General features: G+C 45.8%; 1 protein-coding gene across 2 annotated transcripts in view; it reads left to right on the forward strand.

The window, feature by feature from the left end:
• The first annotated feature begins 522 nt into the window (after positions 1-522).
• Positions 523-24,506, forward strand: part of THOC5 (THO complex subunit 5) — a 28,139-nt gene continuing 4,155 nt past the window's right edge. The window contains exons 1-19 of one of the 2 annotated variants that reach the window (XM_020800810.3): positions 523-629; positions 2,091-2,196; positions 2,343-2,456; positions 3,723-3,866; positions 4,061-4,174; positions 4,938-5,035; positions 5,651-5,797; positions 7,353-7,467; positions 8,233-8,365; positions 9,012-9,041; positions 10,018-10,095; positions 11,607-11,647; positions 12,792-12,891; positions 13,451-13,559; positions 18,991-19,092; positions 19,920-20,016; positions 20,305-20,419; positions 23,046-23,149; positions 23,793-23,880. In XM_020800810.3, coding sequence (XP_020656469.3) covers positions 2,361-2,456; positions 3,723-3,866; positions 4,061-4,174; positions 4,938-5,035; positions 5,651-5,797; positions 7,353-7,467; positions 8,233-8,365; positions 9,012-9,041; positions 10,018-10,095; positions 11,607-11,647; positions 12,792-12,891; positions 13,451-13,559; positions 18,991-19,092; positions 19,920-20,016; positions 20,305-20,419; positions 23,046-23,149; positions 23,793-23,880 — 1,711 coding nt within the window. In that variant the 5' untranslated portion in view covers positions 523-629; positions 2,091-2,196; positions 2,343-2,360. The remainder of the gene's footprint in view (positions 630-2,090; positions 2,197-2,342; positions 2,457-3,722; positions 3,867-4,060; positions 4,175-4,937; positions 5,036-5,650; positions 5,798-7,352; positions 7,468-8,232; positions 8,366-9,011; positions 9,042-10,017; positions 10,096-11,606; positions 11,648-12,791; positions 12,892-13,450; positions 13,560-18,990; positions 19,093-19,919; positions 20,017-20,304; positions 20,420-23,045; positions 23,150-23,792; positions 23,881-24,506) is intronic. The other variant, XM_020800812.3, reaches the window with a different exon arrangement.

Genomic DNA, 24,506 nt, shown 5'->3' on the forward strand with positions numbered 1-24,506 from the left:
CACAAAGTAGGTTGGCCAGCTGCCATAATAACCTTTCTCATTAAAATTCTGATCCCAAACATTGATGCATATCTAGTGTGCTAAGAATCAGTTGTCTTCATTCACTTGCTTTGATGTACGTTGGAACCCTAGGATCATAAACTCCTGAAGTTTTAAGGGGCTTCTTAAGGTCATCAAGTCCAACCCCCTGCTTGAGGCAGGCATCCCCATCGAAGCAGCTGTGAGAGATACTGGTCCAATCTCCTCTTGAACATCTGGACCAGCGCTGGATCGCTTCATCCTTGTTTCTGTTGTCATGCTACTCTCATTTGGGAATCGGGACGTGGGCCGCTTTAGCTGCCTCCCTTTTGAGTGAACAACACATACTTTCAGGGCTGGGCCTTTATTTCAGTTCAATGACGGAGGAAATGCCAGAGCGACGTCTGAACCCTTCGTTTTTTAAGAAGAAAGCTTCCCAGGGCAGGACTTTCCCTGTAGGAATCCCGAGGCGCCACTAGGGGGCGGAAGAGAAGCCAGGCAGACGCTCTAGCTTGGCTCTCCGCGGCTCTCGCGTCGGCGCACTTCCGGTTGGGAACTTCCGGCCGGAGCCTCTCAGTCTTCGTGAGGCGCGGAGTGGAGCGGTGGCGACGGTAAGAGTGGGGCCGTTAAAGAGGCTGAGTCGAGGGGGGGGGGAGGAATGGGGCTCCTTCCCTTTCCCTCATAAGAGTCGGCCTTGTGGGATGACATGGAGAGGAGAAGCCTGGGACCGGCCAGCGGGAGGGCCCCTCTGAGCATGGGCAAAGCGCTGGCCGCCGTTACAACGCCGTTACCGGTTTTCCCTTACCTCAGGATTTATGGGGGAGGGGAAGGGCTTCCCACGGTTTGTGTTTCCCTGCCCAGACCTGAAGGCTGAGGGGCCTCCTCTCAGGGATTGTCGGGTCCCCCCTCCGCTTCCTTGGGACCCATTTGTTCATATTTATTATTATTATTAGTATTAGTATTATTATCATCATCATCATCATCATCCCGCCCAGCAAGTGGCGAGGCCACAACTCCTGTGGGTGGCGAGAAAGTGCTACGATTATCTACATGCCAGGGCCATGATAAAATTACCACAGGGCCACAAACACAAAATTTAAACAGATATTTTAATACAGATGACAAATAGGGCAGCAACACGAAGTGGGGGAAAATATTAAGTGTAAAGGGCAGCAAACCACAGCAAAGGGCCCTTTTAGGCATTGCGTGATTTGTTCCAAAATGGGTTTTGGTTGTGGGTTTCTTGGTTGGTTTGACGGGAGAAGTGAACCACACTTTAGAAATGTCCATAAGGTAATAGTTGGCGATCATTTCCAAAGATTGGCCATTTTAGGCTTTCTTAGAATGCGGGAAAAAGAAAAAAGAAGGGAGAGAAGTTTTGGTCTAAAAAAGCTCATGCTGAAATAAAACTGTTCTTCAAAGTGCTACATTGTGTCTATATTTATATTTATTTAATTTCAGTGTTTATATACTCTATTCTTCAACAGGACCCAAGGCAACTTACATTAAAATAAACAATATAAAGCTAGAAGGGAGAAACAAAAACTAAAAAAAAGCACCCCCTTCTTTAGGCAGCGAGTTCCTTGTTTTGCTTTTTTTAAAAAATTGCTTTTGTGCCTGAGAATGTCTCGATAAAATTGTGCCAGGCCAAGGATAGGGAAGAACTGAAGTGTGAGTAATTTTTAAAATTTATGTTTCAGCATGGTCTATTTAAAAGGGAAAATCATGATGTTCAACAATGAATAGAATTTTCCCACCAAATTCCTCTCTAAAATCTCAGACCGCCTCATATGCAAATCAATTGTTGCTTCTTTCCTTTACTTCTAACAAATGGAGAAAATTTTTGAAAGAATAATATACTTCCAGATCATTGATTTTAAGTAGTTCTGAGAGTAAGAACATTTTCAGCAGAAAATGGAAAAACTTAAAAAGCCACTCTGATTTGTGCTGCAGGATCTGAAAGAGATTGTTGTAGCAAATGGCACTACTGAGAAAATGTAGCTGAGGTGGGAAACCTTAGAGGTAGGGAATTCAAATTGCATCAACTCACAAATTGTCCCTTTTTCCTGCAGGTGCCTTCTGCGAAAAGTGTGCTTTGTAGGAAGCTCTGGTTTTCTGCTATATGAGCTGGAAAACACACTATTGATATCTTGAAAGGAGTGGTGATTTAGCTGTAGGGTAAGTTGAAAATAAGTAGGGAATTGTTCCTTAGACACCAGCAGGTATGTCTCCCTCTTTGTCTGGTGGATGATCATTCTGAAAGGGACATTTAGTTGTACTTGTGAGATCAACTGATTTCTTCTCTTCCTTTCCTGGAGTGACAGATTCTCAAGTTTTTAAAAATGTCATCTGACTCAAGCAAGAAACGGAAGCCCAAGGTCATCCGCACAGATGGAGGCCCACAGGAAGGCAAGAGAAGCCGGCCGGATGCTGATCAGGTAGCTTCAGGATGAAAAGGTGTCTCTTGGATGCTGTGCTTAAGAACAGCGAGAAACCAGAATAGTTTTTGTGCATGTGAAAAATAAATCTCAACATTTGGAACAGTTGTTTTCATAGAATGGTTTTAAGCTGTAATTCTAATTCTGCTGAGCTTAAAAGGGGATTGTTCAGTAAAAATACTCAGTACTTTAAATTTAGTACTTAATATTGTTATTTCATCTCTCCTCCCTGAGCTCAGTGATGCATATGTGGCTCTTTTCTAAATGACAACCCTGTGAGGCAGGTCAGTCTAAGAAACAATGACTGGTTCAGGGTCACCCAGTGGTCAAGTGCATAGCTGTTGTCAGAAACAGTAGAGGACTGCATTTCACAAAATGCCTTCTTATACTGCAAGTTGCAGGCAAGTGCCACATTTTAGTCCTTTCCTGTATTATTATAAGAGCATTTTTCTCACAGCTCTTTGAGAACTCTAGTAGAACTCTAGTTCAAAGTTGCCTCTCCTCTTTGACAGAAGCATTCTGTGTGTTATGGTCCAAAAATGCTTGGCTAGTGTTCTCCTCATAAACCTTCTTCCTAAGAATGGAAGTGTTTTTACCAGCTGTGGTAAAACCCACTGTAAAGGTTTTCTCCTTTAATTGTTATGTAGCACGCACTTCTGGAACAGGATAAACCTGTGGCTAAATTTGAATCTGTAGCTGTTCGCCTAGTGTTGTCCTAGAACAAATGGAGCAGAAGTTATGACTTTCTGTGCCCTGAGAACAGCATGTGAGATTGGATCAGGGGCCTGTCTAGTTAACATTTTGCTCACATAGTGGCCAGTCATTTGTCTGTGGAAAGCCTGACAGCAGGACACAAACGCAACTACTGTATATCTCTTACATCCAGCACTGATATCCATGGTGCCTCCAGCACAGGAGCTAAGTAGGCTTTCTGACTATGAGCCGTCAATGTCACTAATCTCTACAAATGCTTCAAACTAAAGCATTCTTCTAAAGCTATCCATATTGGCAGCCATCTCTATATCTTGGAGTAGCAAATTCCACAGTTTTGATGGTAAACTGTAGGAGTGCCTCCTTTTCTATCTCCTGAATTTCCCACCCTTCAGCTTCAGTGGATGACCCTGTATTCTTGAGAAGCTCCCTATGGACTTCCTCCATGCCATGAGTAATTTATGCACTGCCTTTGTCTCTTACTCACCTTTCTAAGTTTTTCCAGAGGAGGCAAGACCTTGCAAGGATGAATCTTCCCTCTGTTTCCATTCCTAGGATGCCAAATACTACAGTGAAGAGGCAGAGGTGGACCAGCGAGACCCCAACAAAGACTATGAACTTTACAAGCAGACCTGCCAGGACCTTCAGAGGCTTATGGCAGAGATCCAGGAGCTAAAGAGTAAAGGCAGCAAAGACGGTGTAAGGCACATTGAGCAGAGGATGTGTGTGTGTGTGTGTGTGTTTGCGTACGAGAGAAAGAGAGAGTATATTTGTTGATAGTAGAAGTACCCTAGCAAAACTGAGACATTTGAAAAACAAACAGCTGCTGGGCAGGAATGTGAGAAGAGTTGATGACATATTAATCTCCTGTTTCCCCTCTTTCTGTCATTCAGGCTGCTGAGATAGAAGAGCGGCGCATCCAGAGCTGTGTGCACTTCATGACCCTGAAAAAACTCAACCGTTTGGCTCATATTAGGCTAAAGAAAGGAAGGGACCAGACACATGAGGTATGGCTGAGTTTGCAGAATGGAGAAAACATTGTAAACCCTCTTGAGTTCAATACAATATGAAAGTGTGAGCGGATATAGCACTCTAATCTCTGGGGCGGAGGGACAGTTTTAACTTTGTACTCCATGTGCAGTCTCCCCAGATGATTGGCAATCTCCCTCCCCCACCCCCAAATTAGGGTCCTGATCACTTGGAGAATCTCGGCATATATCCAACCGTCTCCTCAGACAATCTTCAAATGGAGGCACTGAGAAGCAAAGAGTGAGGTAAATTGGATTCCCTCCTCAAATTAACAATTTTTGGAAGGCCCAAATAGCGTTATTAAGCCTTTTGCAATACTCCCTGCCATCCGTTGTTTTTTTCTTTTTTCTAAATTAATTTTGGTAAATATGTTTATTTACATATACATTTGTGTATTTCTGTACTCTTTGTTCCTCCCCCTCTCCCTTTCCCATTCTCACATCACAGTCCTATCCAAATTCTGAATGTTTTGGTTGTTGTGGGTTTTTCGGGCTTCTTGGCTGTGTTCTGAAGGTGGTTTTTCCTAATGTTTCACCAGTCTCTGTGGCCGGCATCTTCAGAGGACAGCAAACCAGAGCACAGTTTGCTGTCCTCTGAAGATGCCAGCCACAGAGACTGGCGAAACGTTAGGAAAAACCACCTTCAGAACACGGCCAAGAAGCCCGAAAAACCCACAACAACCATTAGATCCTGGCCGTGAAAGCCTTCGCGAATAATCTGAATATTTTGTTTTTATTACAGGCAAAGCAAAAAGTGGATGCTTACCATCTGCAGCTCCAGAATTTGCTTTATGAAGTCATGCATTTGCAGAAGGAGATCACTAAATGCCTGGAGTTTAAGTAAGCTCCTTAAAGGGGGTGTAATTGGGGGATAGAAAGTTCCAAAGATTTGTCAGTGGACAAGGGAGGCTGATAGAACTGAGGAGGGGGCCTGCTGTCCCATTGGAGCGGGGAGGAGAGTGTAAATGCATTGAGGGCCTGTCCCAAGAAAATGTGGTAGAAAAATGCATGTGATAGGCTTCTGTGCTGTGGCCATTTGCCTGCGAGGGAGAAATGTCTCCACAGAGAAAGAAGGCATGGGTCTGTTAAGCCCTGCTTCCCTTGATGGCTGTATCACCTCAGGCACAGGGCTTAAAGTAGAAGATTTGGTGTTAACTGTCCGAAATACCCTTGATGTTGACCATTATTGGACAGGGAATTATCTGATGTACTTCACAGTTTTAGTGTTGTGAACCAGTGTGTATTTTATATATGCTTATGGATAGGCTAGTGCTTAGTTTTAGATTGTCTTCTCCTGTACTGCAGTGCTTCTGGCACAAATAAAGGAAAGAAAGTGATGGAGCTAGTCCATCTGTCTTTTGGTGGGGTGACCCTCTTTGAGGCATGGCGTCCTACTTGTCACTGTGGGCTGTGCCGTGTTTGATCCTTGGCTTGAGCACGGGTCTCTTTTTGCAGGTCCAAGCATGAAGAGATTGATTTGGTGAGCGTAGAGGAGTTTTACAAGGAGGCCCCTCCAGAAATCAGCAAGGAAGAGATTACGCGCAGTGACCCTCACCAGCAGACACTCTGCCGTCTTGACTGGGAGCTGGAGCAACGTAAACGGTGGGTGGGACAGTCTGGTGGCCTTCACGCTGATCATCATACATTGAAAAGGCATTCCAGTTCAAGACTCGGTGGGGGGGGGTTGCAAAGATGGGCAGAGTTCCCCCTTGTGGGAGCTCCTTTGCAGTTTGATCAATCCTTCATTCCACCTGCTAGTGCCAGGCCCATAATCCAGCATCTTGCGGGGCTGGTACAGAACTGAGCCCCGTGCTCAGCTAGGAATGCAAGTCAGGTAATAAAATGCAGCACACATCATTTCACCTGCAGAAGTCTACTCCTCGCTGCTTTCTCTCTCTCAGCAGTCTAATTTAGAAGCACATCAAAACCTTTGTGCAGTGTGCTGTTAAACAAATGTGTGGCAGAGAGACCCAGAGTGTGTCTTTTGCCCATCCCTGTGATGCACTTTGTCAGACCGAGGTTTTCCATTTGAGGTACCATCAACAAGCAGGCTATTGGAATGACAAAAGGTTGCATTTTTGAAACAGATCACAAAAGTTAAAAATGACTAACCAGGCTGCAGCATGTCTGTAGAGTAAGACAAAGAGAACTAGAACAGGCGCAGGATCCATGTAAAGGACAGGAAAGCACAATATAGGACATTATGGAACACGAAAGGAACAGCAGAGCAGTTCCACAAGGATGAGCAGCTTGAACACAATTGTACTGATTTTGATTCTTGACGCCTTTTTCACTAACCTCAAAATCCTTGGCTAAAAAGAGTATCGCCAGTTAAAAATCAGCTTGTAGAAAGTGTGCTATCTGCCTGGGAATCTGGTTGCAAGTTATCTATTCGTTTTCTGCCCTCGTTATGGGTTTCACTCTTTTTTAATTGAATTGAATTGAATTTTTTGCTAAGAGCTAGGTACTCTTGCCTCTTCTGGACTAAACTGTCTGCTCATTTCTGTTTTACATATCTATTGTCCAGTCAATGTGTATTTGTATTCATACATAGCCTGGTTAGATTATTATTAAGTTTTATCTGTTTCATGAATTCTTCCTGAGCTCCTTCATCAGTCTGCACTGTGGCCTGAAATAGTTTGCCAGGAAAGTCTGACTTCTGAATGTCTTATGCCACTAACATATTTGGATCTGTAAGACTGCCTCTTTCCATGGTTTGAAAGCTGCATGTTGACACAAAGAACATCATGCAGTGAGCAAAGGTGTATTTATTATTATATCTCTCAATTTATTCTGCTTTTCCTCCAAGGAGGTCAGTTCAGGATATAGGGTCTGCTTATAGCACCACCCTGTTTTATTCTCTCAACTCTGATATAGTAAGGTAGGCTTTGATGTTGACTCCCACAGTCAAGCGTGCATTCATAGTTGGATGAGGATTTGAGTCTTTTTCCTCCTGGCCTTAGTCTCTTCTTAGAGAACAGGGTACACCCATGGAAGCTCACCGGGGGCGGGGGGACAGGGACAGTGGAACTGGTAAAACCACATCTTGAGTATTTCATTTAACTTGAAAGCCCTATTAGGGTCTCTGTAAGGCATTTCTGACTTGACATCAAAGAACGCACAAACATAATGGTCATTATGACCCTTTTTTGTCCAGACTGGCTGAGAAATACAAAGAAAGTCTTGCCAACAGAGAAAAAATTCTGAAGGAGATAGATGTGAAGAAAGAATACCTGAGTAACCTCCAGCCGCGGCTCAACAGTATCATGCAGGTGCGTTGCAAGCCCGTTGAAGACTTGAGTGTCCGACTCCAATTATTTCACCACCTTATCAGATCCTGATGCGAGTTCTCATCGTTTTAGAAAAGAAACTCAAAGTATATGTACAATTTCCTGTGTGGACTTGGAATCCAAATATTTAGAAACATCAGGGGGCCTTGATTCCTCCCTCAGAGACCTTCTCTGTTCTTTCTCTTCAGACCAATGGGGGTTCTGTGATACAATCCTAAAGTTGTAGAGCTAGCTGGAGGAAACATATAAAGGCCATCTAGTCCCAACTCCCTGCCAGTGCCAGGAATCCACAGCTGAAACCCAGAATTTTAGTTGGTTCACAATGTCTCTTCTCCAGGAATTCTCCCAGAAGGGGAGGGGTCCCCACCCTGCACGTGTATTCCATCTTTTTTCCTCTCTGGGTTTTCTGTGGTAAGAAGAGAGATGGAAGAAGTAAGGTGAAAATATAGGAAGGCTACAACTGAAAGTGGGGTGTTCTGGAATATCTGTAAGCGTGCATAAATGGGTCATTGTGCGGGCAGACTAATAGAGGTCCTTGGTCTGGAGACAGCCCACAAAGATCGTGAGGAGGGAGAGAAGGGCAACTAATACGGTAGATGAGTTGGAGCATGTTCTGTATGCAAGGAAAAGTAGAAGGTTTGCAGCTCCTGACTGAGGCCAGCAGGAGGTCATGGAGAGGCTCAGGAAATGATGAATGGTGGCTGTGGAGAGATTTGTAACCCTGCCCTTTTGCTTCTCCCCTGCCAGGCCTCTCTCCCCGTCCAGGAGTACCTCTCCATGCCTTTTGAGCAGGTTCACAAGCAGTACGAGACAGCCCGGCACCTCCTGCCACCGCTCTATGTACTCTTTGTCCAAGCCAGTGCCTACGGTCAGGCCTGCGGTGAGTGACCTGGAACTCGGGGTTCTCAGAGGGAGCAACATTAAGTTTCAGAGCTTCTTGCAGAAAACGTTGCTTATCTGAAGGCCGCTATATAGACGTTTTGGTGCTCTGCTAGGAGCGGTGGGCTGCCGTGAGCTTCCTGCTTCCCCTGAGTCTGGGACGGGGAGTAGCGCAAGAGAGCAGCTCCCTGAAACCTGGTGAAGCACCTCTAGAGGAGGACCTCACCGATTCGGAGGCCGAAGCTTTAAAGCCTCATAAGTTCTGCTCTCCTGTCGAAAAGTGACCTAGCGCAACCCCAGTGTGTGCCTTCTGCTCAGATGAGAAGATAGGAGAGGAGCCATACAGGGCCTAAAGTTTGGCTTCAGGCCCGTGGAACCATAAGGACTAGGACGTTGTATCCCTTTCTTTAAATAAAAGATGAGGTTCTTGAATCACAGTGTGGCATATCTGTGCCCCAGTGAATCCCCTGGTTGGACCTGCAAGCCATTCTTACAGGTTTCATCTTTCTGAACACACCGCAGTGTATTACTGCATCTTTTCTTCTGCTTTTCTCCTGTGTCTGTTCATTTTGTTCTTTTTCTGTCCTCTTTTATGTTGTTGTGTTTCCCCCCCCTTCCCCCCCTCCTTTTCTGGCCAACCCCAATAGCTCACATGAAGCCCTCTGCTCTTAGGCAGGGTGAGTATCCTTTTGAGTTTCTTGCCTATAAGAGCCAGAAATAATTTAGCTTTCTGATTTGTTTTGTTAAGCATGTCTTTTCCCAGAACTTGCATAGCTCTTTGGAAAGCGTGAGGAAGGAGATTCTTTCCTGAGCATGTCTTTATATGGTAGCTCCTTTGGGCCTGAAGGTATTTCAGACAAGTTGACCCTTTTTGGGATCTCTTAAAGGGAGCCCTGGCTTAGAATGTAAAACCCTTGCACCTGTTATTAAATTCAAACCCTCTCATTTTTATTAATTGAATCCTATCTTTTTTGTAATTGCAGAGGAGTGGGTGGTTCTAGCACCTCTGAACGTATGTACAGGGTCCTTTCCTCTGGACTCTGAATATAACTTCTGTCTTGAGAGAAACATTCAACTCAAACATTGAACCCTGAGTGGTTAATAACTAAAAGGGCCAACGGAGGGCATTGAATGCTGCTGAACCCTTCAGTCTTTCATCCTCATGAACCCGTGAACCTCAGCCTTTGCTCCACGAGATGTTTCAGATCAACTCCCAGAAGCTCCAGCCCGTCTGGCCAAGTGTTCCAAGGCTATGAGTAGAAGCCCTCCCCCCAAAAAAGCCCCAAAGGGCTAAAGGACAAAAAAAAAGCCCCTGCTTCTCTCAGCAGTGTTGTCCCGATTTGTCTGGCTGCGAAGTGTGCTTGCTGAGAAAAACACACCTCACTTCCTTTGCATCTTCGCTTTGCATCTTGGCTCCTTCTAGCAGGCTGACTTTGCATGGGCCAAGCATTGGGCTTCTCACTCAGGGGTCGAGGTGGAGACTTCCGTTGGGCAGAGGTTTGGAAAAGATCCTTGTCTAAGGAGAAGATTTTCTGGTATCCTTGCGCTGATTTCTTAATCAAATCCTTGTGTATTTTAAGTTACTGCAGTTTGCTAAATGGAGAATTACTGCTAGACAGGGAGATGGGGTTAAGGTTTCCCGTTCTTCTCCAGATAAGAAGCTGGCCGTTGCTATAGAAGGAAATGTGGAGGAAGCCAAAGCGCTCTGCAAACCTCCAGAAGACTCCCAAGGTAAGGAAAGATCCGTTGTGTTAGTTTGCCTGCCGTGTTTCTCAGTGGTAGAGCAGCAACTTTGCACGACCTCAGTCTTGGGTTGCATCCTCAGTTCCGCCATTTAAAGGATCATGAATTGTCTTAAGCTGCGAAAGCTCTTGACCGTTGGCAGGGATGTGTTTTCCCCAAGCTGTTTGACTACAAATCCCACTCTCCCCAGCCAGGACGGTTGGGGTTGATGGATACAGGGTGCCAGATTAGAGAAGGGTTGCATAGAGGCATTGAGAAACATGACACACTCATTTATGTATCGATTGATTTATTTAAAGTATTTTTTATCCCACCTTTCTCTCTATATTTATTTTATTTATGTACCACCCATTTGGCAGCCAGTGCCATGCTGGGCAGTTTGTATCAACAAGACAAAACAATAAAATAAAATAAAACAACATCAGTAAATTAAAAAGCGCAAAACAAAATACATAGTCAAGTATCACCAATTATTGCCCTTTTAATTATAATTAAGAATGGCCATCTTGAAAAAGAACAGAAAGAGCTAATTGTTATAATGGTCACAGCAGCAGGATTACTACTTGCAAAAAATTGGAAAAATGACAAACAGATTAACCTTGAAGATTGGTATAAAGAAATGTGGAGTTTAGTGATAAACGACAAGCTAACGTGAAATAAAAGTAAGAAGGGAAATGACAAAATATAATAATTTTAAAGAGATACAGAATCCATATTTGAACTATGTTTTTGTAAAAGAAAGAAGTCATAAGCCAGCAGAAGAATCAATGTATTTTTGGAGTGGAATGGGGTGAAAAGAGATTAAAAGGATATTATCTGGTCCTGATGGTGATGGTGGCATTGGGGGGGCGGTGGGATTTTTAGTAGTATTGTATGGTATGTATGTACACACATTTTATGTTAGTGTTGTTATTATTGTTTTTCTTTAATATAAAATATGTTTAGCAAATGTACTGCAATAGCAAAAAAAGTATAAAAACATTTTTAAAAGACCCGAGGCGGCTTACATCATTAAAAAGACAATATTCAAAAGTGAAAAACAGTTAAGTAAACAAATATTTTTTTAAAAAAATTAAACAAGTATTACATGAACACATTTAAAACCACAGAGCGCAACAATCCATTTAAAAATCCCTCCCAGAACTTGTGGCCTGGCCTGTGCTGAGGTCGCTTCCCAGATTCACATCTGGCGGATGGTGGCTGGACTGGGAGCTGGGCTTTGAAGGCTTTGCTTTGTGGACCTTCCCAGGAAAGTTATAAGGAATATACAACCTTAGGATAGTTCTGGGGTTTGTTTGTCACCCCTCCTGATTTTGATATCACAGGGTGGTTTTTGCAAACCGTGCTTAGCTCTTAGTCAAGGAAAGATGGTTGTGTCTGTTCTAAAATCCTTTAAATAAAGTCTGTTGAACCAGGTATGCTGGTCTGCCTGTATCTTTAGCCAGGCCTGCCAACAGAGCTCCTTTTGTGTTCTCATGTTCATTTATTTGGATTTGCAGATGATGAGAGTGATTCGGATGCCGAGGAAGAGCAAACCACAGTAAGTGTTCACTTTTCTGCAGCCCTGCGGGTTTGGAAGCCTAGGTTGCATGAGATAAGAGAAATGTTGGTTTTTTGCTTTAGGAACAGGGAAGCATGCATGGGCATTTCTCCATATAGGTCATGGGTTGCCTCTCCCACGATCAAAAGCAGGGCAGAGGACCTCTTCTGCGTTTGGTTCTTGTAACAGCTAGAAGGAAAAAGAGAGGGCAAAAAATTTATATAAATAATTTAAAAATAAATATAGCAGAGTCTGGAAAAAGGCCAGGCGTATTGAGAACTGGGTGATGTATTACCAACAAGCAACTCTTTGAACTATTTTCGCTTTATTATCCTTTTGCAATCCTCCTCCCTCCGGCCCACATTCTCTCATATTAGAGAAGTGGACATTACTTTACACAGGTGCATGAAGACGTTTTGACCACCCTGAAGGTCAGTGATTTTGCTGACATGAGTAGTGGTTCTGCTGGTGCAGATTTGAAGCTACTTTGCAGTCCAACCTGACCCCCAAGACTGAGTAGTTTAGCAAAGCAAAATCAAAGTAAAAGCAAAGCATGCTGCTTATATACCGCCCCATAGTGCTTCAAGCACTCTCTGGGCAGTTTACAAATTAATTACGCAGGCTACACATTCCCCCACCCCCAGCGAGCTGGGTGCTCATTTTACTGACCTCAGAAGGATAGAAGGCTGAGTGAACCTCGAGCCGGCTACCTGGGATTGAACCCCAGGCCGTGAGCACGGTTTTGGCTGCAGTGCAGTGGTTTAACCACTGTGCCACGAGGCTTACATAGTTTGCGGCTTGCTGGCATGTCACCTCTTGGAGTCTAGAGGCTCTTAACATGATACGGCAAAGGAGGGTTCAAGAGAATGTTGAGGGACTGGGATTTTTGAAGAAGGCTTGCTGAAATGTGAGGCAGGAGCTGCTTTAGAGGAGAATCAGGGCGAGCAAATATCCCCACTTGGGATGGTTTTGATTATATCTGCTTGTCTTTCCTGCTGTCTCTCGCTCGCTTCAAAGTCCACGGAAAGAATGTGCCTTGACAGTGGAAGAGTGTGTCAGCTTTGACGCACTCACAGCAAGCAGCTACAGATGGACAAGGGGTAGGATGTGTTCTGACTGTTCTCTTCCCCCCCCCCCCCGGTAGAAACGCCGCCGCCCAACCCTGGGGGTGCAGCTGGATGATAAGCGCAAGGAGATGCTCAGGAGGCACCCACTCTCTGTCATGGTGGATCTGAAATGCAAAGGTACGACAGCCCAGCGGGCCTGCTAGTTGGTTATTATCACCGGTTTGTGCTCCTAAACTGGGGGAGACATCACTTTTAGTTCATGGGGAGTCACAAATCAAAGTTCTGTTGTGCAGAGTGTCACTTTCTGCAAGTTTGCTAAGAGTGGGACCAAACAGGAACAAGTCTCATGCTCAAACCTGTGGCAAGGTGTGCAGCTTTCCTAATAGAAAAGACTATGGGCTGTTTTTGCTTTTTCCTGAAACCTGTCATTGTCAACTGTACCAAACCTGGGGGGGGGGGGGGGGGGAGAAGCTGTCCCCAGAATGGCATATATTGTCTCCATAAGCCTCTGGAGTGCAGTTCTGCCATTGAAATCAATCTTCTACTCATGCCTCTGTTCGTCCAGAAAAAACAACAACTCAGAACAACAAAAAGATCAGGATGGGGGAGATGGCCGGGGGGGGGGAAGAATGGGGACTGTATTTTCCCCTTTTTCTCCAGCTTCTCTCCATCCCCTTCCCCATCTGATCAGTTCCCCTTCCTAACCCCCCCGTGGTCTTTGGGTGTGTCGTTGCAGATGGTAGCATGCTCCTCCTGACGTTCTATTACCTGATGAACCTCAACATCATGACGGTGAAAGCCAGGGTGACGGCGGCTGCGGAGATGACCATGCCTATCAGTGCCGGGTGAGCTTGAGGCGGTGGGATGCTGCTTAGACTCCAGGTATCAGGAGCTTTGATGAAAGAGTGGGCATGGAATGAGGGGCAAGCCGGATTATTATGGCTGCTCCCCCCCCCCCCCCCGGGAATTTGGCGACCATTTTTGGAACTGGATGGAAGCTAGAGCATCAGGTTTATTACGGCTTCTACTTATAGAAAAATGGCTTTGCAGGCTTTGTGTCCCCATTGTTGTAGAAACAGCTGCCGCCCAAGCCACAATGGCTCGGAGGGCAGATCTATGGTTGCATCGCCTCCGTGGTCAGAACTTCATATGAGACCTCGGAGGAGCGATTTCCCATTCAGTTATTTGGGATCCTGGAGCGATACATGGTGGTTCTCCGAGTGCCATTTCATGCACACAGCAAAGTGTTAGCTCATAACAAGGGTCTTCCTGAGAGACTCTAGCAAGCTGTGGATCACCGGGCAACAGTTGATCCTGGCCCTTGAGCCTGAGAGTCTTCTGACTTTGGAAATGCCGTGGAATGAACATGGAACCTTTCACTTACGTCGTGAGAAAACAGAGTGTCAGCATTGGTGAACTATGACTCCATAGTGTGACATTGAGAAATACCGTTTGGCTGAAATCCCACAACATGGTTCTTGGTTTTTATTGGGATGGTTCAACCTTGTAGAAGCGAAAGCAGTGGTTCTTCCCTTTTTGTGTGGCCTCCATTTTCCCAGCAACTGTGTTTTGTCGTTAGAATGATGTCCCTCTTATCGTCAGGTACTACCATGTTTGTACTGCCACATACCTGTTACAACTCAGCAAGCTTTGAAAAGCACCACAGAGAGGTGGTGTCATATGCAGAATTAGTTTCCCGCATATATATCTTGGCAGAGCAATGCATTATATGGGAGTTCAGTGATTAAACGTCCACACAGTGCCCCTTTAAAAAAAAATGCATTCCCCAGCCCAGCCCCTTGACAATTTGCTGGCTGAAATTTGTCTCCCTCACTCTCACAATCTCCTGTGAACTGTGAAAGGAGAACATTAGGGGCAACATTTCTGTGCCTTCTTTTTCTTTTATGGCTTGTCGTAGTTCCTCTTGGAAAGGAGAGCGAAGCAAAGAGTGTGATGTGGCTTCTCTCATTCAGATGGGGGTTCTCAGCCACCGTATTTTTGGAATGGGGAGATGGGAGGTTGTTCTCAAACACTCTAATCCAACAGCAAACTTAGTGTTTTTTTTTTCCTTACAGCATAGTTCTAGTTGTAGGAGGCAGTGAAGATAGTTTTGAAATGGTGAAGCATCAGGAAGATTTTCTTGCGGTGGTGGAGAGGAGCCATTAGGACATGCTGTTGCTCCTTCTCCTCTACCTACCTAGTGCATTGCTCAGGAGGGGATATATTTGTAAGGATTTCGAGAGTTGGATTTGGGTAGCCTGGAGATGGAACTGTACCATTTTTTTCTTGCACAAAGTGCACAGAGCACTGCTTTCTGGTGACTCAGTTGAAGTGTCCCATGTAGGTGCCACCTGATACACAGTGGTGCCTCGCACAGCGAGGTTAATCCGTTCCGGATTAATCCTCACTGTGTGAAAGCATAGTTGAACGGAACGTAAAAACCCATTGGAACGCATGAAACATGGTTTAATGCGTTCCAATTGGGCCGAATACTCACCGTTCAGCGATGCTTCAGGATGGCCGGCAGCCATTTTTGCGCCCGCCCCTTGCTTTACGAGGGCGCGAAAACGCTGTGCATGGCCATTTTGGGGCTTCCGGCGGCCATTTTGTAGCCGCCAAACAGCTGATCGGCGGGTCGCAAAGCGAAGGTCGGTAAGCGAACCGCTTACCGACCTTCGCTCTGCGATTTTCGCCCTATGCAGGCACCGTTTTGCGATCGCAAAACCAGCCTTGTAGAGCGAATTCATCGCTCTACGAGGCGCCCGTTGTGCGAGGCACCACTGTACACATATTGACTGGGAGGTTGTGGGGTTTACAGCCCAACACATTCTGAGGTGTGGAAGGCCACCTTATAGTGACACATTAGTGTGTCCCTTGCCCACCTATCAGCTGTTCTGCAAGATCTCTGGGATCCATTTGGGATCCTTTAGCTGGAAAAACTGGGGATTCATAGAGAGACCAGTTTTTGATACAGGATAGCATCACTTTTACTGTGCTGTAAACTGCTACCCAACTTAACGAGCCACTTCCTCTTTCTATAGCGGCGGGAGCCTGGTCCAAACACCCCTTCATGTGGAGCAATAAACGCTCTTTCCTTGTTAGGGTCTGTGTGAGAGAAGTATTTGTCCTGTACGAGATAAGGCAGCAAAGTTCTCACGGCTGCCATTCCTTTATATGCTCTCACCCAGTCGATAGCCTTGTGAATTTGGTTGGTCATGAATCCCATTTTAAAGAGAGGTCATCTGATTTTGAGGATGCCGTTGCCAAAGACAACTCCATGGTTTTTTTTTTTTTTAAAAAAAAGAAAAAGCTCTAGTCCATTGTGACCTACCTCATGCAGGGATTTGAGGTGGCTTCGGATGTGGTAGCTGAGAGGTAAAGGAAATAAATACTCTGCAGAAGGCGACTTCCTGTTTTCTGAAACAGTCACACCTCCTGTAAACGGAGCAGACCTTTGCATGGGAAAGATGGTGCTGCAGGAGGAGCTGTGGAGGTTCAGCTCAGAATTGCGAGGAAAGCATGGATTTATTTGTGCTTTTGGCACTGCAGGCAGCCTTCTTCCGCCCCCCCCCCCCGCCCGCCCACCTGCCAGGCAAAAAGCGAGGAGGACTTCAGAGGAAGAGATGAGCTCCGTGTCTCTGATCTCTTAATTCATCTTGGCTGGGAGACAGGGAGGAGCTGGCCAGGAGGGGAAAAGTTCAGACGGCCAGAGAGATCTCAGGAGAAAAAACGGTCGGTCAGTCAGAGCCACCCAGGTGGCAGCTTGTGCCTGCACTCTGCTCTGTGGAACCCACGTGGATGAATTGGGTGCTGATGGCCTCTCCTCTTGCTGTCACATCCAGTTATTCTCTAGCAGACAGAGTGCTTCCTCAGCCTGCGTGCGGCGGCTGAGCGCTCCCACTCCCCCTCTCCCTTGCCCTGCGTTTCTGCTGCTGAGCGAGTCACTTTGTCTCAAGGGCTGAGCTTGTCTGTCAGGCGCTGAGAGAAGTCACTTGGGTGTGATTAGCGTTGCACAGCTGGCGGGAGCGGAAAAAAGCTTAGAAACCGGGCTGCTGGAATAGGTTGATAAGAGGTCTCTCTCTCTCTCTGGTCTTTGTCTGTCTCTGTCTTTATCTCTTTATCTCTCTTTCTTTCTGATCCTCTCTACATTCCATAGCTTCTCTAGACAGTATGGTATAGTGGTTAAGGGTGTTGGATTAGGATGTTGGGGGGGGTAAATCCTCACTCAGTCCTGAAGCTCACCAGGTGCCCTTGGGCTGGCTCTCCATTCTCAAGCTGGCCTCCCTGAGTGGGTCATTGTCATGGAGAACAGGCCGGCCCGCCCGCCTGATTGTGCACGCTGGGGAAAAGGTGGAATGAAATGTAGTCCTAGGAATTTTCCTCGTGCTCACGAGCCTCTTCTGGCATGATTCTTGCTGGAGCAAAGGGGTGTCGGGCATTTGGGACTCTGGATAACGCTGGACGGTGTCTCCTGTCAGCTGGGAGAGACGGCCGGAGTTGCAGTCTGGCTGTCTCTGATACACTGCACATTCCACACACACACACATACCAGTTCCTGAATTTTGCAGTTTTGTAATGAAAATCTATAGGGATTCCGTTAACACCCCCCCCCCCCCCCCAGAGCAATTAGTTTACGATCTAAAGTTAATGACCGGGAAGGGAAGAAATAAGGAGTTCTCTTTATCTTAGAGCCTTGACTGTATGGCCTTTGTATTCCGTCTCCTGTGTCTGATGGACGTGGACATGTTCTGTGAAAGCTTGCCTTAAAAGTATAGTAATTAATCTTCAAGGTGCCGCAGTGTCTTTTTTTGCTTTTGTTTTGTTGTGTTCTTATTGAGGTCTCTAGATTGGTTACAGTTGCCAAGCAAGAGGAAAGACTAGGGACAGACGCCGTTCCGTTCATGGTTTTGGAAGGTGTGGGAGCCCTGAGTTCCGTCTTAGAGCAGAACTGCTGTTCCTGGAGGCTTCCAAGAGTACAAAGTAATTGTTTTAATCGGCTCTCCCTGATTTCACACACACACACCCCATGTTTGGGTCTCAGGGTCCTGAAGGATTTCATAAAGTTGTAAGCTGGACTTTGCCCACCTCTGGGAAAAGACTGGAAAGGAGACAGGAGTGACACACCTGATCTTTCAAGATTTCAAACACTGAGCAGGGCTATGCCCTGTTAGTACCAGGGTGGGAATTTCCAAAGGGGAGGCCAGGTGAGCTAGGAAGAAATGCCTAGAAACCCCGATGAATTGACAGCACTGGATCCTTCCTTCCTTCCTTGTTTATTAAATTGTGCAATGCACTATTCTGGGCAATGTGCAGCATAATCAAAGCACATCAATCAGTAAATTTAAAATAAAACACACAGAGAGTAACTCAGAACTCCAAGAGGTGTAATTCACAAGTTAAATGCAAAATGTCAGGTATATTTAAAAATAAAAAAGATTTTCTGTCTCAGAACAAGGCAGCTGCTTCTGTTTTCATATTCACCTAGGGATTGCCACAAGCAGAGAGACAGAAAGATGACCAGGAGGTCTGTTTAACTGGGCTTTTAAGAACTCAAGGTGTGGAGAACTTGTGGAATGAAGGTCATGGCTAGGAATATACTGGCATCAAGGGGAAGGAAAGAGAGCCAGACAAAGCTGCGGGGAAAATATAAGATAAGGACATGAATGAAGTTTGTGCCGGAAAACTAATAAATTGATTTTTGGGGAGAGATGATTGATTACATGGGATGATTTCTGCCATAGGATATGGTGTACTAGAGAATGGGCAGACTTGCAACAGTCTAAGCAGGAGGGGGACGGAAGCGTAGCCCAGAGGGTTAGCCAAACTAGCAGTGAAGGTTTGCGTATCTCTGCAGGGCAGCACAGAGAAGAAGCAGTGTCATTTGGTACAGGAGAGGTGGTGGGCCTGCCCGACAGGAGGATGGGGATGATTCTGAGTGATGGACAGTGATCAAGTTCAGGAATGCCTGGTTTGATGGAGTTCACGCAGACTGAACAAAATTGAGGCTCGCTCCACAGGCTTGCAGAATTTCAGACACATCCCCGCCCCAGTTAGAACAAAAACTCTTCAATATTAGAATCTTTTGTTCGCCCTTAAAATCCGAACGGTTCGATTTCTGTGGGCAGAAGCTCACCTCTATTTGCTCATTTTGATTTTTATTGCAGAACAGGCTACTGACAGTTTAAGTAACGATGCAAGGGGAGATGAACATTTGTCAGTCAGAAAGAATCTATTCTGAGTTTCAGAGGAATTCACTCCCCTTATTTTTCTTCCCAGAGACTTGTTGTCCCCTGAATCACTCCTGAGCTGCTTATACCCTGGAGATCACGGGAAGAGAACTCCAAATCCTGCCAACCAGTACCAGTTTGATAAAATTGGGTAAGTCAGTAGGGGAAGAGGGAATGATCCTGGTCTCTGCATGGTGGGTACAGCACAAGGGTTAGAACCGGGCCAGGGTGATTTCAGGAGGGCTGAAGGTCTTTAAAGCAGTGGAGCGATTATATTCTGTAAAGGTTGCTACTGTGGCTTTTTCAGTTAACAAACTGAACATTGGGTTTAACTTCAAGAAATGTTTTTAAAATGGAAAAATTGCCTTTGTACTCTCTCTAAATAGTCAGAAAACAGAGAAAGATACAGACACGGTGGTTGATATATCTTTGTCTTGTCTATATCACCATCTCTTTATCTGTCTCAGCCTCTATGTTTAGACTATTAGAGAGTACAAAGGGGTTTTTATGTAGATATAGAAGGTTTTGAGTGAAATGTTCTCCAATAAATTATTTTCCCCACCTCCAGGGAACGATAGCGAGGGCCCCCGGAAATGGCCTTGGAACAGCCTAACTACCCCTGTGGGTCACATGTGGCCTGACCCCTTGTGTGGCCAACGTAAACTGGAACTTCTGAGAGCTATATTAAGTCCTCTGGTCTGACCCCCTTCCCCCCAGCAGAGCTGTTTGTTTTGTTAGTTAATACAACAAACAGAATGTCAGTATATTAAGGCACAGATAAATAAATAATAATCATCAAAGATTTCTTTTTAAACAGTTACATTTAAAACTAAATTTCAAAGTACACACACACACACACACACACAAAGAGGAAGTTTTTATGAGAATGAAGTGGGAAGTAGAAGAGTGATGTGTGCTACCTTGTCCTCACTGGAGTGTGTTAACTCATAGAGTACATGCTGTGTCCCCTCTTTCCAGCATCCTTAACCTGAGTGACTATGTGTCAGAGTTGGGCCACCCTTATGTGTGGGTGCAGAAGTTGGGAGGCCTGCATTTCCCCAAGGATCAGCCCCAGGTAAGTCCAGAACTGCCTCCTTGAAGAGTCACAAACAGGGCATCCCAAGACTCCGGGAACTGTTGCACCAGGATCAGATACTGCCCATAGGTGTGTGAACAAAGGTGCGCAGAGAATCAGCTGAATGTAGAAGGTGGATTTGGGGAAGTTCTCGTCTTGAGCTAAGATTTTTTTTCTCAGTTTGCTCTTCATAGCACTTCAGCAAGCGGAATCGAAGCCAGCCGTGCTATTTCAAACTGCCAAACCTCGGAGGCAGAGATTGGAGTGGTGTCCTTCTCTTCTTTGCAGAGTCCTGTGATTGCCGATAATTCGCTGAGTGCCAGCCACATGGAGAGGACCATGAAATTGCTCAAGAGGAGGCTAGAGTCCCGTCTTGCTCTGCACAAGCAGTTTGCTTCCCTCGGTATGTTGTAGGCATCCTCCTGCCTTCCTGTTTCCAGGAGCAATGAAATACCAACCCTCCACCCATCAGCAACACTAGCCTTCAGTTGGCTTGTGGCCCAGCCTGCAGCAGGCGGCCGACTTACATCTGGTTCTCCCTGGTAGCTGTGATAAATGTGAATCTGCACAGTAACACTTTAGAGTGAAGATATGGGAAGGTTCATGCTTGAATGCAGTACTCTTCCCTACAAAAGTAATTGAATATACTGCCTTAGGGGGAAAACTCCTTGCTTCTTTCTAAGAAAATGCACCCTGAATCTATTTCACTGGTACTACCCATTTTCCCTGTGTAGGGAACGTTTTTAAAAGTAGAGATGTCCCATCAGGGATACTCCAGTATGGGGTTGTACACCCTAGATGTAAATCTGACATCTCCCAAGATGAAATATGTGCTGTATTTAAAACCTGTTTAATTTACCTACACGTTGTTGCTTGAAGAGAAGGTAGCTGTGCAGATCCTGCAGGATTGCCGTGTGAAAGATGGGGGAAGGGTAAACTTTTCCTACAAATCCTACTTGAAACTGCTGTAATAGCACCATCAAGAAACTTAGAAGGCCGCATTGAGAATTTAAATGGTCCGGGGGCAAAGATCAATCCAATTCAAATCTCCCTCCCCTCTTTTTTTTTCCTAAAAAGGAAAGAAAGAAAAGAACTTAATAGAGTGAGTGTCTTTACTCAGAACTAAGCCACATTAAGTGCAGTGGGGCTTACTCCTAGGTCTGAGTGGTGGCATGGCAGTCCAGTGTGGGTGCCAACAGCACCCAAAACTAATCATCATCAATTCTGAGTTATGGTGACCCTTTTCAGGGTTTTCCAGACAGAGAATTCTCAGAAAAGTGGTTTCCCCTTCCCTTCTTCCGGGGGTGCCCTGGGACTATTGTGCAGCTTGCCCAAGGCCACCCAGGCTGACTCTACTCCCCAAAGGCCCCGTGGGGGGAATCAAACCCCCAACCTCTGGCTCCCCAGCCAGAGACCTAAACCACTGAGCTATCCAGCCAGCTACATCAACCCAACAGGAAGCTTTAAATGCCGAATGAAGTTTGACCGTAAGAACTGGGCCGGAGTATTTTCCACATAAGTTCCCTCATTCTATCGTGTTTTCCTTCTGTCTCCCTTCTCATGCAGACACACATATGCATAGATCCTTTTCTGTATCTACCTCTTTTTTCCTTTCTTGCCTTGCCATCCTAAATGCTTCCATCTCTGGTTAGGTGGCTGGGGGCAAACAGCGGCTTCTCATCCACACGGTCTGCCCCTGGCAACCTGTCTATAACCCTGCCCTGCCTTACAGGCATGGCTCACCGTCTTGAGAGGGCAGAGTTGAGAATAGTGAATTTCACTGCTTTCCTTCCTTGACGAGTCAGTCTGCCGCTGCTTTGGAAAGCCACGCTCCCCAGAGCCGTCCAGGCCTGAGATGCCCAGCTTTAAGGCAGGAGTGAGCAAAATCGAAAGGTCCCTCTCCCTTTCTTGCCAGTTTTTTTTTACTGTTTTCTGCAGAGGATCTCAAGGAGAAAGAAATTGGTCAGAGTTGCCTTTCCCAACTATAATAGATCTTCCACTCTAGACGTTATGGGCAGGGTCCACATTAAGGCTGCTTGGATTTGTGAGACCCAGATGATTTGCTTTGTGTGGGGGGGGGGGGTGATGTCAATCACATGGCAGAGGAGCCCAAAGAGTTAGGGAGGGGTGGATGATGATGGCGAGGGAGATGTTAGGGATGCCTGGGCAGTTCACCCAGCTGAGAGGATGGGAGATCTCGGCCAGCTGTTACTGGCAGGGCTGCTGCTATAGGGGTCTTCTTGTGTATTTCTTCTGATCTTGCAGGCTCCTAGGTCACACACACACACACACAGAGAGGCCTGCCTTCTCAGTGTCGCCCCAGTCACACGGATGGGTCCCTTGAGAGAGACCCATCTGCCACCCCCATTCTGCAACTGATATTTGAGCAGTCTGTGCTCTCGAGCTATTTTTCACTCTCCTTTTTTGGCTGCTTGTCAGAAGAGATAAATTTCCACTGAAAATGTTACTGAAAAAGTTGCCAGGCACAAATGAGAGGGGACAGGCTTTGAACCTGGGGTACGCGTGTGTGCGCACACACCAATATGCATAAGTAGGTATGTATACATCTGTGTATACAGCCTACCTCTGGAGCACACCAACTTTGGGAGAGCTGCATTCCACAGACAGATGTTTCACATCTGGGTGTGTGTATAATAAGTAACCTCACCAAAAGTGAGGAGAGGGAAATTAAGGAGTTAGTGTACATGCAAGGATCATTATATACTGAATAATACTTTGAAAAGAAAGAATTTGATCATCTCATTCTGACTAAATACATTGACTGACACACACACCCCCAAAGAGCTTATTTCGCTTGAGGATTCCAATCAGACCTTTATTTCAGTCTAACGCTGAAGTGCCAATCTGTGGCACTTTGCTGGCATTTTAATGAGGGAAAAGATGTTTTGGGACACGTGGAGTGTTTCTCTTTTGGGCAATCGTGGCGGAACAGAACTTACCGACATTTCTGAAGAAGGGGGAGGCCTCTTCTGTTAACGTCATGTGACTTTTCTTGTTTCTGGCTCCAGAGCACGGAATTTTGCCCGTCTCCAGTGAGTGTCAGAACCTCTTTCCAGCAAAGATTGTGTCGCGCTTGGTGAAGTGGGCGGCCATCACATATGAGGATTACCTGGTAGGTGAAGAGGTCTTTGGAAGAAACCTGAAGTCAGTGATAGCGATTTCAAGAAAACTTTGAACTGTAAGATTTTGCAAGCAGAAAACCAACCTGAAAGACCTCTTAATGCTTCAAATTGTTTCCGAACTAAATCCCAGGGTGTTTTTCCCCCTCACGGTACCTGAAACATTTGAATAGAAATATCTCATCACTGTCTTTAGAGGTAGCACCTTTATTGTCATTTCAGTTCTTTATTTCAACAGAAAAATATTTTGATTGCAGTACTTGTAAGTATTCTGAGTTGATGCTTTGTGAGCAGGTACTCCTGTTTTCTTGCTTTCAGTATTCCAAGAGCTGTGCATTTGTATTTTTTATGCATGCATGCTTTTGAAAGGTAGCCATCTGGGGGGAAAAAAGTTAATTGAGACTTTGCCCGATATGATTGGTTTAAAGCCACCCCTTATTGTTAGGAAGCAGCATGTATTTTTTTTTTTAAATAGAGAATGTTCTGGGTAGGAAACCAGTGGTCTCTTCACCCCATTCTGCGCTGCGACTTGGAACTGAAGCATTTGATCCATGAGACCACAAGGGATTTGGAGGATTTGCTGATGCTATTTACTCTACCCGCCTCACCTCCACCTTCTTACTTTTCCTTCTTTAGGAGCTGTCGTATACTAAAGATGTTGGAGAGGCAGGTTTAGCAGAGGACACTCACCTGTATTATATGGCACTGATAGAAAGAGGGACAGGTACGTGTGTTTCCCTTTTCATGCACTTTTTCTACCAGGTTTGAGAAAAAAGTGGGAGTGGGCGCCGGACTACTTCTCCAGCATGCTGTAGACATTGGGATGGGGGCCTCCCATCCATGCTGCAGTACAAGGCAGAAGAGAGGCAGGCTGCCCTTCAGCCTGCAGGTGAAGGAAGTCCTCTATGGGAGACTCTCCCATCTTAAAATCTCAGTGCAAGCTATGGTTCAGGAATCTAGCTTGTCAGAGGGGGAGGGATGCGGCCCCTGCCCTCTCAGCTTTCTCTTTGCATCGTGTCTCCTTTGCCCACCCCGTCAGATCTTATTCTGCTGTATGTGCACTCTGAGAAACAGCAGAAGGGCAGAGAAAGAGAATGAAGCGAACAGCCCAGCAAGGAGGGAAACACACAGGGGCATAGAAAGTGCAGAACTGCTGCTGAGCCGACCTGTGGGTTTTGTGCTTCTCCTTCCATGCCTGTCCACCCCGGCTCTCCTGGTCATCATCTGTGTTGCAGGTTGTTTGCTTAGCTTTGAATAAGTGAGCTATCTCTTAACACTGGATGACACCCATGCAGGTGTAGCACCTAGCATCAATTAGGCAATGCTGCCCCTTCTTCATTGTAGCCTACC

Source organism: Pogona vitticeps, chromosome 14 (genome assembly GCF_051106095.1).
Source record: "Pogona vitticeps strain Pit_001003342236 chromosome 14, PviZW2.1, whole genome shotgun sequence".
In the NCBI taxonomy this organism is placed as follows: Eukaryota; Metazoa; Chordata; class Lepidosauria; order Squamata; family Agamidae; genus Pogona; species Pogona vitticeps.